This window comes from Myotis myotis, unplaced genomic scaffold, assembly GCF_014108235.1.
Source record: "Myotis myotis isolate mMyoMyo1 unplaced genomic scaffold, mMyoMyo1.p scaffold_m19_p_6, whole genome shotgun sequence".
NCBI lineage: Eukaryota > Metazoa > Chordata > Mammalia > Chiroptera > Vespertilionidae > Myotis > Myotis myotis.
Window position 1 is genome coordinate 96,539,069 of NW_023416368.1, and position 19,792 is coordinate 96,558,860.

General features: G+C 43.4%; 2 protein-coding genes across 2 annotated transcripts in view; one reads left to right on the plus strand and one right to left on the minus strand.

Moving 5' to 3' along the window:
- Positions 1–19,792, plus strand: part of PRSS38 (serine protease 38) — a 122,108-nt gene that overhangs the window by 101,689 nt on the left and 627 nt on the right. Inside the window, exon 4 of the mRNA XM_036314073.1 lies at positions 19,337–19,479. Within this exon, the coding sequence (XP_036169966.1) occupies positions 19,337–19,479 (143 nt within the window). The remainder of the gene's footprint in view (positions 1–19,336; positions 19,480–19,792) is intronic.
- Positions 3,632–4,380, minus strand: LOC118659306 (mediator of RNA polymerase II transcription subunit 6-like). Its single transcript, XM_036315583.1, has one exon. The coding sequence runs from the start codon at positions 4,378–4,380 to the stop codon at positions 3,640–3,642; it is 741 nt and encodes a 246-aa protein (XP_036171476.1). The 3' UTR covers positions 3,632–3,639.

Genomic DNA, 19,792 nt, shown 5'->3' on the forward strand with positions numbered 1-19,792 from the left:
TTTTTTTTTTTTTTTTTTTTTGATCTTTTTTTTTTTATTTAAATCTTTATTGTTCAGATTATTACATTTGTTCCTCTTCCCCCCCCCATAACTCCCCTCCTCCCAGTTCCCGCCCCACCCTCCGCCCTCACTCCCCACCCACTGTCCTCATCCATAGGTGTATGATTTTTGTCCAGTCTCTTCCCGCATCTCCCACACCCCTTTCCCCCCCAGGAATAGTCAGTCCATTCCCTTTCTATGTCCCTGATTCTATTATAATCACCAGTTCATTCTGTTCATCAGATTATTTATTCACTTGATTCTTAGATTCACTTGTTGATAGATGCATATTTGTTGTTCATAATTTGTATCTTTACCTTTTTCTTCCTCTTCCTCTTCTTAAAGGATACCTTTCAGCATTTCATATAATCCTGGTTTGGTGGTGATGAACTCCTTTAGCTTTTCCTTATCTGTGAAGCTCTTTATCTGACCTTCAATTCTGAATGATAGCTTTGCTGGATAAAGTAATCTTGGTTGTAGGTTCTTGGTATTCATCACTTTGAATATTTCTTGCCACTCCCTTCTGGCCTGCAAAGTTTCTGTTGAGAAATCAGCTGACAGTCGTATGGGTATTCCCTTGTAGGTAACTGAGTTTCTTTCTCTTGCTGTTTTTAAGATTCTCTCTTTATCTTTTGCTCTTGGCATTTTAATGATGATGTGTCTTGGTGTGGTCCTCTTTGGATTCCTTTTGTTTGGGGTTCTCCGCGCTTCTTGGACCTGTAAGTCCATTTCTTTCACCAGGTGGGGGAAGTTTTCTGTCATTATTTCTTCAAATAGGTTTTCAATATCTTGGTCTCTCTCATCTTCTGGCACCCCTATAATTCTGATGTTGGTACGCTTGAAGCTGTCCCAGAGGCTCCTTACACTATCCTCGCATTTTTGGATTCTTTTTTCATTTTGCTTTTCCAGTTGGGTGTTTTTTGCTTCCTCGCATTTCAAATCATTGACTTGATTCTTGCGCTCCTCTGGTCTGCTGTCGGGAGTCTGTATAATATTCGTTATTTCAGTCCGTGTATGCTTAATTTCTAGTTGGTTCCCCAATATAAGATCGAGGGTCTCATTAGTTTTCTTGTAGATCTCATTAAGTTTATCGGCGGCTTCTAAACAGTTCTTGAGAGACCTTAAAAGTGTGGTTCTGAACTCTATATCTTCCATTGACAATTTTGTCCTGTTTCTTTGTCTCCGCATTTTGTTATGCTTCCTTGGTGCACCCCCTAGTGGTCTTTGTTCACAGTTTTATAGTTAAATCTTGATTGTTGTAGCTAATTCCAGGGAGGGTTTGACCTCCAGGCCAAGTGGCTATGAGAATCAGCTGTGTCAGCAGTGAGAGAACTTCTGTCCTCTAGGGAGGTGCTAATCTGGCGTTTGCCTGAGGCTATCCGGCAAATGCCTGTGTGCAGGGCTTGGGCGGGGCGGGTCGCACAGGATCAACAGGGTGGGCCGGAGAGAGCAGTTATGGCGGCTCTCAGTCCTGTCCCCAGGGGCTCTGCCTCTCTGAGTGCCAGCACCCGCTGCAAAGCTCAGAGAGAAAGCTGCACTCGCTCTGACCGAAGCCAGACAGTCCCGCTTCTCCCGTTTGAGTCTGGGTCCCTAGTGACTCGCCCGGATCTGGAGCTCAGAGTCTCTGACTCCCTCCCGATTGAAAACGCCAACCGCGCCCTCCGCCGCCAGCCCGCTCCGCGCACTCTGCACCTCAGAATTTGACTTCAGCACTGCGCCTCCTCTGAGTGTCCGTATGCGTTTCTCTTTCCTCCTAGTTGTAGGACTTCCACTCAGCCAGCGTTCCTGTAGTTCTGGGTGATGTCCCTTCCGTTTTTTGGTTTCACTTTTGAAGTAGTTGTTCAAAGCAGCAAACTCCGGCCTTAACCTATGCCGCCATCTTGGTTCTCTCCCTGGTGTATGATCTTTCTGATGTACTGCTGGATCCGATTTGCTAAGATTTTATTGAGGATTTTGGCATCTATGTTCATGAGGGATATTGGCCTGTAATTCTCTTTCATTTTGTTGTTTTTACCTGGTTTTGGTATTAGGGTGATGCTGGCTTCATAGAATGAGCTTGGAAGTGTTCCTTCCTCTTGGATTTTTTGTAGTAGTCTGAGGAGGATAGGTTTTAGTTCTTCCTTGAATGTTTGGTAAAACTCCCCTGTGAAGCCGTCTGGTCCTGGGCTTTTGTTTGCTGGAAGATTTTTTATGACTGCTTCAATTTCTTCCATAGTTATTGGCCTATTGAGATTTTTAGATTCTTCCTGATCAAGTTTTGGAATGTTGTATTTTTCTAGGAATATGTCCATTTCCTCCAGGTTGTCTAGTTTGTTGGAGTAGAGTTGTCCATAGTATTTTTTAACAATCATTTGTATTTCTGTGGGATCTGTTGTTATTTCGCCTCTATCATTTCTGATTTTGTTGATTTGGGTCCTCTCTCTTTGCTTCTTGGTGAGCCTGGCTAGAGGTTTGTCAATCTTGTTTATCCTTTCAAAGAACCAGCTCTTTGTTTCATTGATTTTCTGTATTGTTTTTTTTGGTCTCTATGTCATTCATTTCTGCTCTAATCTTTATTATCTCCTTCCTTCTGCTCACTCTGGGCTTTTCTTGTTGCTCTCTTTCTAATTCTTTGAGCTGTAGATTTAGATGATTTACTACCATTTTTTCTTGTTTTTTTTGAGATAGGCCTGTAGAGCTATAAACTTCCCTCTCAGGACTGCTTTCATTGCGTCCCAAAGGTTTTGGATTGTTGTGTTTTCATTGTCATTAGTTTCGAGGTTGTTTTTAATTTCTTCTTTGATCTCATTGGTAACCCAGTCAATATTTAATAACGTGCTATTCAGCTTCCAAGTGTTTGAGTATTTTGAGTTGTTTTTGTTGTAGTTTATTTCTAATATTATGGCCTTGTGGTCTGAGAAGATGCTTGGTATGATTTCAATCTTCTTGAATTTGGGGAGACTTTGTTTGTGACCCAATGTGTGGTTTATTTTTGAAGATGTCCCATGAGCACTTGAGAAGAACGTATATTTTGTGACTTTTGGGGTGAAGTGTTCTGAAGATGTTAATTAAGTCCATCTGATCTAGTGAGTCATTTAGGATTGCTGTTTCTTTGCTGAGTTTTTGTTTAGCGGATTTATCCAGTGATGTCAGTGGTGTATTAAAATCCCCTACTATGATTGTATTGTTGTCGATCTCTCCCCTGATATCTTCCAGGAGTTTTCTTATGTATGTGGGTGCTCCTGCATTGGGTGCATATATGTTTATCAGGGTTATATCCTCTTTTTTTTTTTCAGTTGATCATCAGCCTAGCCAGGTTCTGGGGTTTTGTTTGTTTGTTTGTTTTTTCTAAATACTTTAATTTGGTTTCAAACATATGAAGGCAGTACACATGTGAGTGAGGAGGTTGCTCAAGTCTGTAGGGGATAGGTTACAAAAGATACATACAACTATCCATCTCAAAAGCATGAGGGTCCTTATATCCTTTCTTAAAGAGCATAAAAAGCAAGCACATTCTATACAAATGAGAGTTGTGACAAAGAATTTCATAGTTCTAGAGCCTGTCACAGTATGAGGTATAATAATGGACAAGAAGTCTTACAAGCTTCTCTTGTCCAATACTCACTGAAGTCTCATTCGTTTTTCAGGGGGACCTTTAGTGCTCACTGTCTGTTGGATGTTCTCTGTGGTCTCCTTCTCATCAGACTTCACAGTTTCTGGTGTAGGTTCTGCCTCTTTCTTTGTCTGATCCACTGGGACAGGCTTTTCTCTAGACTTTTGCTGCACAAATTTGGGTGGAAATTTTTGTCTGAGGTCTAGGAGTAAAGCATCCACACGTTGCCTCTGGAAAATAGAGCTTGGTTCTTCTTTCCTTTTGGTTTTAGGTTTAACTTTTTCTTGCTCTTCATGATCTTTGAAGTGCCACCAATACCCTTTGGAAGGATGATATCGACAGTATGACATAGCTTCATCAAAAGCTGACTGAATGCCATGCACCGCAGTAAGCACTCTAGAGTTTATAACTGATCCCAATTCTGGTGCCTGGTAGATCACTCCAGCAATGATATAGTAATCAGCCAGTGGGATAACCTGGGTAGGGGACTGCCACTGTTGCTTCCGGATGATAAAAAGAATGGGCTCTTGAGCATGTAAAAGGATGTATTCCACTCCAACCATCTGATTTAAGTGTTCTAATTTTAGTCTCTGCATTTTGACCACTTCATTATTACACGTTCTGTCGTAAAAAGGATTACTTCTTTCTGAAAAGTAATCTAGGACACTTCCACTGTTCAAAATGGGGATCCATGTACTGTCAACCCAAGAGATTCCCAGTAGATTATCTCGGATATCCACCGCTGCCATAATTCCAAGTGTTCCCGGGTTCTCCTTCCGGTGCAGAAAAGACGTAACCACTATGACGACGGAAGCAGAGGGTTGCTGGTCCTCAGGACCCTTTTTTTCTTCTTCCTCTTCTTAAAGGATACCTTTCAGCATTTCATATAATACTGGTTTGGTGGTGATGAACTCCTTTAGCTTTTCCTTATCTGTGAAGCTCTTTATCTGACCTTCAATTCTGAATGATAGCTTTGCTGGATAAAGTAATCTTGGTTGTAGGTTCTTGGCATTCATCACTTTGAATATTTCTTGCCATTCGCTTCTGGCCTGCAAAGTTTCTGTTGAGAAATCCGCTGACAGTCGTATGGGTATTCCCTTGTAGGTAACTGAGTTTCTTTCTCTTGCTGCTTTTAGGATTTTCTCTTTGTCTTTTGCTCTTGGCATTTTAATTATGATGTATCTTGGTGTGGTCCTCTTTGGATTCCTTTTGTTTGGGGTTCTCTGCGCTCCCTGGACCTGTAAGTCTATTTCTTTCACCAGGTGGGGGAAGTTTTCTGTCATTATTTCTTCAAATAGGTTTTCAATATCTTGCTCTCTCTCATCTCCTGGCAGCCCTATAATTCTGATGTTGGTATGCTTGAAGTTGTCCCAGAGGCTCCTTACACTATCTTCGTATTTTCGGATTCTTTTTTCATTTTGCTTTTCTGGTTGGGTATTTTTTGCTTCTTCGTATTTCAAATCTTTGACTTGATTCTTGCGCTCCTCTGGTCTGCTGTTGGGAGTCTGTATAATATTCTTTATTCATTCGGTGTATGCTTAGTTTCTAGTTGGTTCTTTATCATAGCATCGAGGGTCTCATTAGATTTCTTGTAGATCTCATTAAGTTTATCAGCGGCTTCTAGACAGTTCTTGAGAGCCCTTAAAAGTGTGGTTCTGAACTCTATATCCTCCATGGACAATTTTGTCCTGTTTCTTTGTCTCCGCATTTTTTATGCTCTCTTGGTGCACCCCCTAGTCAGGTTCTGTGAGGGTTATATCCTCTTGTTGTATTGATCCCTTTAGTATTATGAAGTGGCCTTTCTTATCTCTTGTTATGGCCTTCACTTTGAGGTCTATTTTGTCTGATATAAGTATTGATACCCCAGCTTTTTTTTCATTTCCATTTGCCTGAAAGATATTTTTCCATCCCTTCACTTTCAGTCTGTGTGAGTCCCTTCTAATGAGGTGGGTCTCTTGTAGACAGCAAATATATGGGTCATGTTTTTTTATCCATTCAGCCACTCGATGTCTTTTGATTGGACCATTTAGTCCATTTACGTTTAAAGTTATTATTGAAAGGTACTTGTTTGTAGCCATTTCTATTTTTTTTTTTTTTGTGGCTGTTTTCTTTCTGGGCTTTTTAGTTCTTCTTTTTACACCAGTCCCTTTAGCATTTCTTGCATTGCTGGCTTGGTGGTGATAAATTCCCTTAGCCTTTTTGTGTCTGTGAAGCTTCTTATTTCCCCTTCAATTTTGAATGATAGCCTTGCTGGATAGAGTATTCTTGGATTCAGTCCTTTGCTTTGCATCACTTTGTAAATTTCTGTCCATTCTTTTCTGGCCTGATGTGTTTCTGTTGAGAAATCATTTGATAATCTGATGGGGGATCCTTTATAGGTAACTCTCTGTTTCTCTCTTGCAGCCTTTAAGATTCTGTCTTTGTGTTGTACATTTGCCATCGTTATTATGACGTGTCTTGGTGTGGGTCTTTTGGGGTTCATCTTGTCTGGGACTCTCTGTACTTGTGTAACTTTTTTCTTCCCCATATCTGGGAAGTTTTCTGACATTATTTCTTCAAGTAGATTTTCTAATCCTTGCTGCTTTTCTTGTCCTTCTTGCAGCCCTATTATGCATATGTTACTTCGTTTCATGTTGTCCCGAAGCTCCCTTAGGCTCTCCTCCTGCTTTTTAATTTTTTTCTCCAGTTGCTGTTCAGATTGAGCTTGCTTCTCTGCCTTATCTTCTAATTCACTAATTCAGTCCTCTGCTTCTTCTAGTCTGCTGTTGAAACTTTCCATGGTGTTTTTGATTGTAGCTATATCACTTTTCATTTCTTCCTGATTCTTGCATAGGTTGTTGATTTTCTCATCCATCCGGTGAATGAATTGTACAAGCATTATTCTGAATTCTTTTTCTGTCATGTTGCACGCTTCAACTTCATTAATGTCCTTTCTTGGTGACTCCTCATTGTCTTTCCTCTGGGTGTTGTTTTGTCTCTTCATTCTGATTATCTCCCGATGGTTCAAACGTCGAGTTGCGTGGGCCAGGGCCGTGTGCAGTGGGAGCCTCCCACCACCCTAGTGTCACTGAAGAGCTCTGACACTAAGATGTGTGGTTGTTGTGGGTTGGTGGGAACCAGGCTCGCTCAGAGTCAGTGTTGTCAGCGCTCAATGTGGCCTCGTACACGCCCTTAGAATCAGGGACCCTGCCTGCACCATGCTGAAACAGAGACCCCCCTGAGGCGTGTTGAAAACCAGAGCCCCCTAGCGTGCGCCAGGAGTCAGAGTTCCCCAGAATCCAGTATCAGAGTCTGTTGCTTCGCGCAACCTTGCCTTGAGAATCAGGGTCCCTGTGTGCCCTTGCACCAGGAATTGGAGTCACTGGCTCTTAGTATGAATGCACAGGAAATCAGGATCTCAGGAGCAGGTGAAAAGAAACACAGTCAAGTAACTGATGCTTGGTGCTGCCACCTGCCCAGAGAATCGGGGTCCCTGGGCCTGTGATACGTGGGACAAATTCCCGGTGTTCGCGTGATTGCTCCCAGCCCAGGGCTCCAAAGCCGGCAGTGCGCCTAGGCTCAGTTCCTGGGGTTCGCGCGTTTGCTCCCAGCCCAGGACTCCTGAACCTGGCCCTAAGCGGGATCAGTTCCAAGCCAAAGTTCCTGGAGCGCTGAGGCCCTGGCAAGGGGTGGGTCTATCAGTTAGTTACTCTGGCGCTGCCCACAAGCCTGAGGGAAGGGGGGATGGGCTCTGTTACTCACGGATCTGCCGCGGGGATTTCTGAACTTTTGGTGTCCGCGGGTCTGTAGCTGTGGTCACAGGTCTCTGTCCCCAGTGACTGCAGGGTCCTGGTATGCGTCTGAGATCAGACTGGGTGGTGCTGAGGCCAGGATCCTAGTCTCAAGCAGCTCTGTTTTTCAAGATGGCGTGTTCGCTGTGCCTGTGCTGGCCGCCCAGGATTGTCCGTGCAGGGAGCGGGACTCCGCCGCCTAAGACTGCCCGGTTTAGCAGCCCCTTAGAAGACCTGCAGAATCTAACTGTCCCTAGCTCATACACACACACCACACACGTCCACACACTCCTCTATCACTTCCTTGCACTCTCACACTCTCTCCCTCCCTACCTTCCTGCTGGTCGCCATTTTTCGATCTCTCGGTTTTTATGGTTTCTAAGTCTTTTTTATGTTTACTATTTCTTTGTTGAAGTTCTCTTAGTGAGTTCATCTCTTCCTCCCCTATGTTCACTGAGCATCCTTATAACCAATATTTTGAACTCTGCCTCCATTTTGTTTAGTTCTTTTTCTGGAGTTTTCCCCTATTCTTTCTTTAAGGACATTTTTCTTTGTCCCCTAATTTTGGCTGTTTTTCTATGTTCGCTTCTATATATTAGGTAGATCTTCTATATCTCTCAGTCTTGGCATAGTGGTTGTTTTTAGTAGGTGTCCTATGATGCCCAGTGGTGCAGTCTCCCTGGTCACCTGAGCCAGGTTTTCTAAAAGTGTTCCTTCTGTTGATTGTGTGTGCTCTCTTCTTGTATTTGAGCCTTGATTGCACATCATTAAGTGGGGTGACCCTCAGGCTAACTGGGTGTGAGAACGGGCCACGACCACAGTGAACGAGCTGCTAAGCTGGGGCTTATCCCATAAAGTAAGATTTACTCCAGCAATACTCTGGTGCCTGCCAAGACCACCTTTTGGGTGTGCCATTTAAGGACTTAATCATGTGGTGCTCTGTTGTGGTCTGAAGCTGACCATCTGGTGTGTTGGTTCTGGAGCCTTTTGGGAGGGACTCTGGTGCAGTTCAAAGTCAGCTAATGCCTGTACCCAGCCATGGGCACCTGGTAGGAGCTACAAAATGATTGATTTGGAATTTTTAGCTGCCTGTACTGGGCCTAGAGGCATATGGGAGAGGCCACACTGTGAACCAAAGTTGGTTGCCATCAGTGCCAGGCCTGTGGATGCTCATCAAGAGGTATAGGGCATTCAGAGGCCAGGTTCCACCTGCATAGGGCTTGTGGACCTTTGAGAATTTTTAGAAATGCCTACAGCCTGGGCCACAGTCAACTGCTTTTGAGGAGCAGCTGCTGAAAAATGCTTGGATAGTGCATGAGTTGGGTTAGGTGGGATCTCAAGGACCAGGGCAAGGGGAGTAGTGTTCTCTAAGTTAATGCAGATTCAGATTTGATGCCTGTTTGCACCTGCAGGCTGTGTGTCAGAAGGGCTCTTCACAGAACTAATAGCAACTTCTCCAGCCCTCACCCTGAAGCCACACAATTCAGTTCCTTCTCATATTTCCTTTATATCTTTTGAGCTGCTGTCCCTTTGCTGGAGCTTAGGGTGAGTGTTTGTGAGTGAGTGAATCTGTATGCAGGCCCTTTAAGAGGATGCCTGGATTTCTAGGAGCCCTCTGTCTCACCTGGACAGAATCCCCACTGATTTTCACAGGCAGATGTTGTGGGGACTCATTTTCCTGGCACTGGTACTTCGGTCTGGGAAGCCTGCTGTGGGCCTGGGACCCCTTGCTCCTAAGTGGGGACCCTGCAGCCAATATATCCTTCCTAATTCTCAACTGCCACAGGTGGGTATAGGACCAGCCTGTTTTACATATCCACCCCTCCTACCAGTCTAAGCATGGCTTTTTGTTTATATCCTTAGTTATAAAAGTTCTGTTCAGTTAGTCCTCAGGTGATTCTCAAGGGTGGTTGTTTTATAATTTAGTTGTCATTTTGATGTGGTCATGGGAGGGAGTGAGCACAGTGTTTACTTACTCTACCATCTTGACCAGAAGTTGAGTGGTTCCATTTGTATTCCATATCATACCAGACTCTAGACCAGGGGTGGGCAAACTTTTTGACTCTAGGGCTACAATGGGTTCTTAAACTGGACCGGAGGGCCGGAACAAAAGCATGGATGGAGTGTTTGTGTGAACTAATATAAATTCAAAGTAAACATCATTACATAAAAGGGTACGGCCTTTTTTTTTTTTTTTTAGTTTTATTCATTTTAAACGGGCCGGATCCGGCCCGCGGGCCGTAGTTTGCCCACGGCTGCTCTAGACAGATAAATTAGGCAATAAAAATAAATAAAAGGCTTCCAAATTGATAAGAAGAACTATCTCTCTTCACTGATGACAGAATTCTATAAGTAGAAAATCCCAATGAATCATCAAAAACAACTACAGACAATAATACATTTACATTTTTAAATAGTTGATATAAAACCAAAAGAAGAAGAATATTTTATGGAACATGAAATTTTTATAAACTTCAAAGTTCCATGTCCATAAATATATTTTTATTTGAACACACACACACTCATTCACGTGAGTATTGTCTATGGCTGCTCTTCTGCTCCAGTGGCAGAGTGAGTACTTGTTACAGATCTGGTTTGGCCTCCAAAGCCTCAAACATTCACTTATGGTCACTTCCAGGAAGTTTGTTGCCCCCTTCTTTATCATGTACCTTCTAGTCTCTGCCTGAGAATTGGTGTGTTCTATTCTGAGTTCATCTTTTTCTGTAGTAACTTATACTCAGCCAGAAGCAACCTCTTTATAAAAAAATGTTTTTATTGATTTTAGAGAGAAAGGAAGAGGGATAAAGAGATAGAAACATCAATCGGCTTCCTTCTGCAAGCCACCTAATGGGGACTGATCCTACAACCCGGGGAATGTGCCCTGACTGGGAATCAACCAGCAACCTCTTGGTTCATGAGTTGACACTCCACCACTGAGCCATACTATTGGGTCAGAAGCAACCTCTTGACTCATAATTCTGCCTGGAAGTCATCTTGCCAAGTTTCTTAAGTTCATTAAGTACATTTTCTATCTTCTAAATTACCCTTGGCAACAGTTTTGCCACTTCAGAGCACAGGCCACCATTTTCCCAACCTTTCTGATCCATTTTCTTTTCATTTTCTAGATCAGTGATGGCGAACCTATGACACGTGTGTGAGAGGTGACATGCGAACTCATTTTTTCGGTTGATTTTTCTTTGTTAAATGGCATTTAAAAATATAAAATAAATATCAAAAATATAAGTCTTTGTTTTACTATGGTTGCAAATATCAAAAAATTTATATATGTGACACGGCACCAGAGTTAAGTTAGGGTTTTCCAAAATGCTGACACTCCGAGCTCAAAAGGTTCGCCATCACTGTTCTAGATTATACTGTAGGAACCTTTTCCCATCTACTAGGTCCCAAAACCAGTGCCACATTTTTTTTATTTTTATGGCGACTTCCAATTTCTAGGTACCAATTTTTTGGTATTTATATACTAGTATTGCCACAATAACACTGCGTTACAATGAACTGTAAAAGCCTGTTATGCATAGTGGTAGGCATTCATTTAGCTCACCTGGCTGTGGGTGCCTGTGATAGACTAGCTGGAACATGGGACTCTGATCCAGAGACCTTTCATCATAAATTTCTTAAAATATATTTTATTGATTTCAGAGAGGTAAGGAGAGGGAGATAGAAATAGACACATCAACAATGAGAGAGAATCATTGATCAACTGCCTCCTGCATAACCCCTACTTGGGGATTGAGCCCACAACCTGGGCATGTGCGCTGACCTGAAATTGAAACTTAACTTCCTGGTTCGTAGATCGATGTTCAACCACTGAGTCACATCGGCCAGGCAGAAAACATTTTTTAAACATACAGTACTGGAGCCCTAGCTGGTTTGGCTCAGTGGATAGAGCGTTGGCCTGCGAACTGAAGGGTCCCAGGTTCAATTCCGGTCAAGGGAACATGCCCAGGTTGCGGGCCTAATCCCCAGTAGGGGGCGTGCAGGAGGCAGCCGGTCAATGATTCTCTCTCACCATTAATGTTTCTCTCTCTCCCTCTTCCTTCCTCTCTGAACTCAATAAAAAAAAAAAAAAAAAAAAATATTAAAGAGGTTAAAGAAACACACAAAAACAAACATATAGTACTGGACATTGACTTCAGTCAGGGGAACTGACCTCTTTTTCCTTTTAGATTGTCAGATTTAAAAAAAAATGCCAACAGCCAACACAACAGGAGCCATCAGGTGTGAATGAATCAAAATTATACCTGTTTCTTTGGTCAAATGGGCAAAAAATATATTTGTTGTGCTGCAGAAATTTAATAATTAGTTTATGTGTGCCTTGAGATGAAAAAGGTTGAAAATTGCTGGTCCAGCAGGCTTGCTGGTGGAAAAACACAGCACTTTTTCAAGTGTCGGCTTGTAACAAGTGTGCCAAAAACCCACTAACAAAGCATGTCATGTGGCAAAATTCAGATCTGAGAACTGGGAAATGCATCATACCTACCAATGGGAGTGACCGCAGAGACACCAGGCAAAGAGCGCACTAGTAGATACAGGAAAGGATAGAAAACTGGATCCATGAATGCAGCTCATATCCCCTTACTTTGTAGTTTACTATTTAACAGATGTAAACACTTTACATAATAGAACTCCCTTCCCTCTTCAATTCCTTATGTTATCATCTGTATTTTACTTCTGCACATATATTGACATTACTGTTGTTTAAACCTTTAATAATCCTTGAACATAGTTTTCAATAGTCTCATTTTTAACCACATCTGAAAAATGATTGACCCAACCCCAAATTCAGCTCACTCTAAAATCATGACTACTTACCTCCCAGCCATGACACTCCTCCCCCAATTTGATCTTACAATGATGTGCACTCCAGTGTCTGCAGAGAGATGTAGTGGTGGGGAGATACACATCCACCATCTCTGTAGACCTGTAACATACCCACCCTCCAAGGGGTGCTTACCCCAACATCCCTTCCCCGAATTGATCCTACCCTCTCTCCATGCTCAGACATCAACATCATTTCACATGTCTGCTTTCTGTCTCTTTCTTTGGCCCTTAGGAGCACAGAGCTGGATTCATCCTAATTCTTGGTTCAGAAACATTCTTCAATAGTTCATGCATAGTTCTCTTTTATGTTTGTTTATAATAATATGACAGAATAAAGTGAGGAGTTCCCTCCTCATTTGAGGGAACTTCTGACCAAAAATCATTTTTTTAATCTTTATTGCTGGGAGTATTAAAGATGTCCTTCTTTCCCCCCTCCACCCAGTTCCCAACGAACCTCAGTTCTTCACCACCCTATTGCTTGTGTCCATAGGTAATGCATATATGCATATAAGTTCTTTGGTTAATCTCTTCCTGCTTACTCCCCTCTTCCCTCTGAGGTTCATCAGTCTGTTCCATGTTTTCATGCCTCTAGTTCTATTTTATTCATCAGTTTATTTTGTTCATTAGATTCCTTGTTCATTTATTTTAGATTCAAATGTTGATAGATATGTATTTATTGCCATTTTATTATCTTTTCTCCTCCTCATCCTCCTCCTCCTCCTCCTCCTCATTATTATTAGTAGTAGTAGTAGTACTAAAGAATACCCTTCAGCATTTCATAGAATACTGGTTTGGTGGTGATGAACTCTTTAACTCATTCTTGTCTGGGAAGCTCTGACCTTCAATTCTAAATGATAGCTTTGCTAGGTAGACTAATCTTGGTTGTAAGTCCTTCCTATTCATCACTTTGAATATTTCTTGCCACTCCCTTTTACGCCTGCAATCTTTCTGTTGAGAATCAACTGACAGTTGTATGGGCATTCCCTTGTAGGTAACTAACTGCTTTTCTCTTGCAGATTTTATGATTCTCTCTTTGTTTTTAACATTTGGCATTTTAATTATGATGTGTCTTGGTGTGGGCCTCTTTGGGGTTCCTCTTGTTTGGAACTCTGTACTTCCTGGACTTGTAAGTCTATTTCTTTCACTAGGTAGGGGAAGTTTCCTGTCATTATTTCTTCAAATAGGTTTTCAATATCTTGCTCTCTCTCTTCTCTTTTTGGCACCCCCATACTGCTAATGCTGGTATGCTTGAAGTTGTAAAGAGGCTACTTACAGTATCTTCATATACATATTTTTGGATTCCTTTTGCTCTTCTGATTGGATGTTTTTTGCTTCCTCATATTCCAAATCATTTATTTGATTCTCAGAATCCTCTACTCTCCTGTTGAATCCCTATAAATTATTCTTTATTTCAGTTAGTGTATGCTTAATTCTGGCTGGTCCTTTTGCACGTCTTTGATGTTCTCACTAAGGTTCTTGAAAGTCTCACTAAGTCTCTTGAATCTCTCTTTGAGTTCCTTGAAGCTCTCACTGAGATCCATGAGTAGCCTTATTACCATTGTTTTGAATTCTGTATCTAGTAGTTTGCTTGCTTCCACTTCATTTAGTTATTTTTCTGGAGATTTCTTCTGTTCTTTCATTTGTGACATGTTTCTTTGCCTCTGCATTTTGGCTGCTTCTCGGTGTTTGTTTCTATGTATTATGTAGAGCTTCTATGTCTCCTGGAATTGGTAGAGTGGCCTTGTGTAGTAGGTATCCTGTAGAAGCCAGTGGCTCAGCCTCCCCAGTCACCTTAGCTGGGCACTCTAGGTGCACCCCCGTGTGGGCTGTGTGCACAGTCTTGTTGTAGTTGAACTTTGATTGCTTTTGGGTCACTAGGAGGAGCTGACCTTCCTGCCAATTGGCTGTGAGGACCAGCTGTGACTACAGTGGAAGAGGTACTGTGCACGAGACACCCTTATGGAGCAGGTCTTGCTTCAGTGGGGCTTTGCTGCTCACTGAGTCTGCCCCTTGAATGTGTCACTCATAGATGTGTAGAGTTATAATCTGGAGTGGGCTAAATCTGTCCACGATATATACTGGCTCTAGGGCTCCTCTGGAGGTGCAAAGTCATCCAATTCCTGTGCCCTGCCTGGGGCCACCCACCAGGAGCTTCAGAGCAATCTGCAGATGACTGCTACATGTGTTGGGCTTGGAAGTGCCCAGGAAAGGCCAAGTTGTGAAACAAGGCAAACTGTTGCTAGTGCCAGGCCTGGGGTCTCTTATTGAGTGGTATGGGGCACACTGATTCCAGCTGCTGCTAGTTTGAGAGATTTTTAGGAAAGTCTGAAGCCTGAGCCAGGACAGGCCATTCATATGGAAAAGCTGCTGCAAACAAATTGGGTGGGGCTTCAAATTGGGTGGTGTGGGTGGGGTCTTAGGGAATCACCAGGGCATAGGGAACAGTGTGAGCCAGGTTAATGGAGACTCAGATTTAGCCTCTGCCAGTCAGCTCTGCAACAGGGGAGGTCTCAGCATAGGAACAATGACCACTGCAAACACCCCTGTCTGAGAGAAAGCCATCCCTGAGTTCTTTCTCTGATGTCAGACAATCCAGTTCCTCCCTGTATGTCCCTGGATCCACCCAAGCAGCTGCCTCAGCACTGGAGCTCAGAGGGAGCAAGTTCAAGTACAGTAAGTCCATGGGCCAGCCCTTTAAGAGAAACACTCGGGACTCCAGAAGGCTCCATGTCACTCAACCACAGTCCCCACTGGTTTTTATAACCCGAAGTTACGTGACTTCTCTTCCCAGCACTGGTACCCTGTGCTGAGGGGTCTGTTTTGGGGCTGGAACCCCTTGTTCTTCATGGGAGGTTTCCTCAGCTTAGATATCCCTCCTGATTAAAAAAGATGTCACATGTGGGTGTCAGACTAGCCTGATCTACATTTCCTCCCCTCCTACCAAACTTCAATGTGCTTTCTTCTTTAATTCTCCAGTGTAGGACATCCATTCAGCCAGATTTCAGGCAGTTCTGAATGATGGTTGTTCTGTTGTTTAGTTGTCATTTTTATGTGGTTGTGGGAGGCAGTGAGTACTGCATCTACCTATGCCACCATCTTGGCTCCTGGCCTATATATCTAACTAAAAATATTTATTGTGTTAAAATACACATAACATAAAATATACTGTCCTAACAATTTTTAAGTGTGCAGTTCAGTGGTATTAAATATATTCACATCATTATACTGCCATTGCCAATGATAATCACTAGAATTCTTTTTATCCTGTATACTCATTAAATAATAAATCCTCATTTTTCCCTTTCAGCAGCTACTGGCAACCACCATTACACTTTCTGTATTTATCATTTTGACTAAGCTACTTCATAAAGTGGACTCATACAGTATTTGTCCTTTTGTAACTGGCTAATTGCACTTAGCACAATGTCCTCAAGTTTTTTCCATGTTTTGCATGTGTCAGAATTTTCTTCCTTTGATAGGCTAAATAATATTCCATTGTATGTGTATGCCATATTTTAATATGTTGTGGACACTTAGTTTGCTACTGTTAATAATGCTTCTATGAACATGGTGTGCAAATATCTCTTCAAGACTCTGCTTTCAAATATTTGGGGTATATGCCGAGAAGTGGAATTGCTGGGTCAAATGGTAATCTTATTTTTAATTTTTTGAGGAACCTCCATACTATTTTCCCCAGTGGCTGTACCATTTTTATTCCCACGAACAGTGCACAAGACTTTCAATTTCTCCACATCCTTGTTTTCTGTTTTTGATAATAGCCATTTTAATGAGTGTGAGGTGATACATCATAGTACTAATTTGCTTTTCCCTTATGATTAGTAATGTTGAGCATATTCTCATGTGCTTATTGGCTCTTTGTATCTCTTCTTTGGAGAAATGTCTATTAAAGTCTTTTGAATCAGGTTGGTTGTTTTGTTGTTGAGTTTTAGGAGTTCTCCATATATTCTGGATATTAACCCCTGATCAGATATATGATTTGAAAATATTTTCTCCCATTCTGAGGGGTTGCCTTTTTACTCTAGTAGTGTCTTTTAATATACATTTTAAATTTCTCATGAAGTCCAATTTGTCTATTTTTCTTTTGTTGCCGGTGCCTTTGATGTCATAATAAGGAAATCACTGCCAAGTCCAATGTTATGAAGCTTTTGTCCTATCTCTTAAAATCTATAGAGACTTATTTTGTGTCCTAATATACGATCTATCCTGGAAAATGCCCCATGTGCCCTTGAGAGGATGTATATGTTGTTGTTGGGTGAAGTGTTCAGTATGTGTCTGTTATATCTAGCCGGTTTACTGTGATGTTTAAGTCCTTTGCCTCCTTCCATGTCTGGTTGTTCTTTCCATTATTGAAGGTGAGGTACTGAAGTCTCCAACTATTATTATAGAACTGTCTATTTTACCCTTCAATTTTATGGGGTTCTGCTTCATATATTTTAATGGTGTGTCATTAGTTGAGTAAATGTCTGTAATTGTTCTGTTTTCTTGTCCTCATGATAGCAGATCCCTATGCCTATGGTAGCAAATAGAACAGAACTCTGGTGTTACTGGTGTAGTTCTTGAACCCAGAGGATTTCCAAAGACATGGGCCTTGTTTCTGTCCTTCCTCCAGAGTAGTGTACTTGTGCCAGGCCATGGGGCAAGAGTATATGATGTGCCACCCCTCACTGGTGGAAGGGTTCTGCTCTGTGTGCAAGAAGGGAAGTAAGCTGTGTTTTCTGGGTCCCCAGTGGCAGCTGGCTGTCTCCTGAATGCCTGCACTGAGGAACCTTCTCTCTGATCCCTGTCCTGTCCCCCGTATTTCTCATGAGCTCCCACTGGAGACCCAGAGAAAAACCTACCCATGGGTGCAAACCTCTGTCCTCTGTTTTCCTGTTTCCTGAGCTGGCACACTGCCAGCATTGAAGAACTTATTGAATTTACAGCTGACTTCTTCCCACTCGTGTCTGTGTTGTACTTCTCCTCTGCTCTGTCAAATGTGAGACAGTCTGTGCCAGGCTCATCATTGTGGTCCTCTGTCTGCCTAGTTCTGTGTGGCCTCAGCATCCCTGTGAGCATTATGGGGATATTTTCTGCTGGGGTCCAACCCCAGCAGGTCCAGGGGTCCCCAAAGGTGTGGACAGAGTCGGTGAAGAAGGAATGACACAGAGGCAGTGTTCAGTTGATCAGCATGGTTGGGTTCTCTTGCCTGGTTCTATTGCCAGGTTCTGTAGGTTCTCCAGCCAGGTTCGGTCGCCAGATTCTGTGCCAGGTTCTGTAGCTATGTTCCCTCGCTAGGTTCTCCAGCCAGGTTCTGTCCAGGTTCTCCAGTCAGGTTCAGTCACCAGGTTCTAGTCAGGTTCTCTTGCCATGTTCTATCCAGGTTCTGTAGCCAGGTTCTGTCTCTAGGTTCTTCAGCCATGTTCTCTCGCTACGTTCTGTCTCCAGTTTCTGTCCAGGATCTTTTGCCATGTTCTCTCCAGCGAAGTTCTTCTGTCTCTAGGTTCTGTGTAGGTTCTGTGTCTAGGTTCTGTGTCTAGGTTCTGTGTCTAGGTTCTGTGTCCTGTTGTCTTGTTACATCTGTATTTATACCAGTTGATTCCAATCCTATCAATCTCTATTCCAAAGGTTAGGGCGTTTCTTATCTCCATTCCAGGGAGTAAAGATTATGTAGCTTAAGCATGATTGTTCGTAGTTAAAGTGATTAATTACCCGCCTGGCACTTAGTTAAGGGGTTTTATTCCCTCCCTAACTTCAGGGGGAAATCCCTACCTGGGGAAACAACCTTTCTCAGAGAGGTGACCTTGGTTAAAACACATAGTGCCAAGAAGGTGAGCAAACATATTAAGAACAGTATGCCATATATGCCAGGTCCCTTGAAACAGCAAGGATGGACCAGCTCCCGGCAATTTTCTCCCACCTCAACACTGTCTCCCTCAATGTCCTTGGTATCCCATGAGACTCTTCATTCTTGGCCCATTGGAACTCAGCTTCCCAGCCCCATTGAGCTCAGCACTGTGAAGTCCAACCTGGCCACTCTCTGCCCTCTGTGGAGATGTACCCTCTGCATTCCTGGCTCAGGGTCCTGCAGCAAACCACGGTAAATGAGTCCCCTGTGGGCCTCTGGGCTCTCTTTCTCTGGAGCACCCTCTTTCTGGCATCCAGCTGCCTTGCAGATTCCAACTGCCTGTGTTCTTTATATTTCAGACCTGAAAAGTGCTCCAGGCAGGAGGTGGGGCCCTTGTAGACCTTGTCTCCTCTGTTCTCTCTTCTCAGTGGCCACAGCAAAAGCCCTTAGAGAGATTTTTAGCTGGCTTGGGAGTTTCAAAGTAGTTTCCTAACTGCATTTTCCTGGGAGGCTCTTCTAACACTATACCCTAAGTCTGTGGACTCTCTATTGCTCTGCATTCTATGTGCACCAGCTAATTTTTCTGTGCCTCTTTTCCTGATATTAATTACCTCACCAACACAGCAGCAGCAACCACAGACACTGCTGACATTCTGCTTCTCCTCAAGGTCTCTTCCCCTCAAGGTCCACATGCATCACCTCCAAAACAGATTCCACAAATACAGGTCCCTTTAACCCTGGTCAGAGGGTCTTCAGTCTGTGGGAGCAGCTCCTTCCAGTCAGGCTGGCATGGAGCCTTGGGACCCACTCACACATTGGCCAGGAAAGCTTAAAGTTTCTGGGACTAATTTCTATATCCCTCAGCACAGAGAGGATACAGGGGTGATGTGCCACAAAACTCGAAGCTTTCTTTCTTGTACATATAGTGCCACCCTAGAGTCTCCAACCCCACAGTCACCAGGGACAGAGCTGATGGACTCCATACACTCACCCCATAGCAGTGGGAAGACATGCTGCATGCCTCGATGGGTTTGGTCTGATGGTTCTTTTATAAAATTTCATGTGGCATTTCTATTCACATTTCATTGACCAACACCTGAATCCCAGTGCAGAGAAGGGAGCCATTGGAGGGCAGGAGCAAGAGAAAAAGCCACTGGTTGAGCCCACTGGGCCTGGGATTGGGCTGGGTGTGTCCTCAGGAACAGGGTGGGGAGGACCTCTCACTGGACCTGCGCTTCTTTCTGACAGGTGACTCCTCAGACCACCTGCAGGAGGTGCAGATGCCTCTGATCCCGTTTGCCTTGTGCCAGTTGCTTTATGGACAGACATCATACATTCTGCCAGACATGATATGTGCCGGGGACCTCAGGAACCTGAAGACTGCCTGCGAGGTGCATTCTACCTCAGGGATGGGGGCTAAACCCATGACTTTCATGTGTTCATCTGCTTAAAGGCATAGGGGATATTTGTCCTGAATGGGTGGGTGGCCCCCAAAAGCCTGGCCCCTGAGGGTTTCAGAGCACATCGCCATGTGGCCACAGGTTGGACAGAACCATAGGTGGCCTGGGTACAGATGGGGCACAGGCCCAGTCAGCGCCCAGTGCCCTGTGGACCCCAATGCTGGCCAAAGGGGCCTTGCCTGGGGACCTCGCCTGCTGACTATCATCCTGGGCACCTGCTCTGCCTTCCCACAGCAGGGCCTGG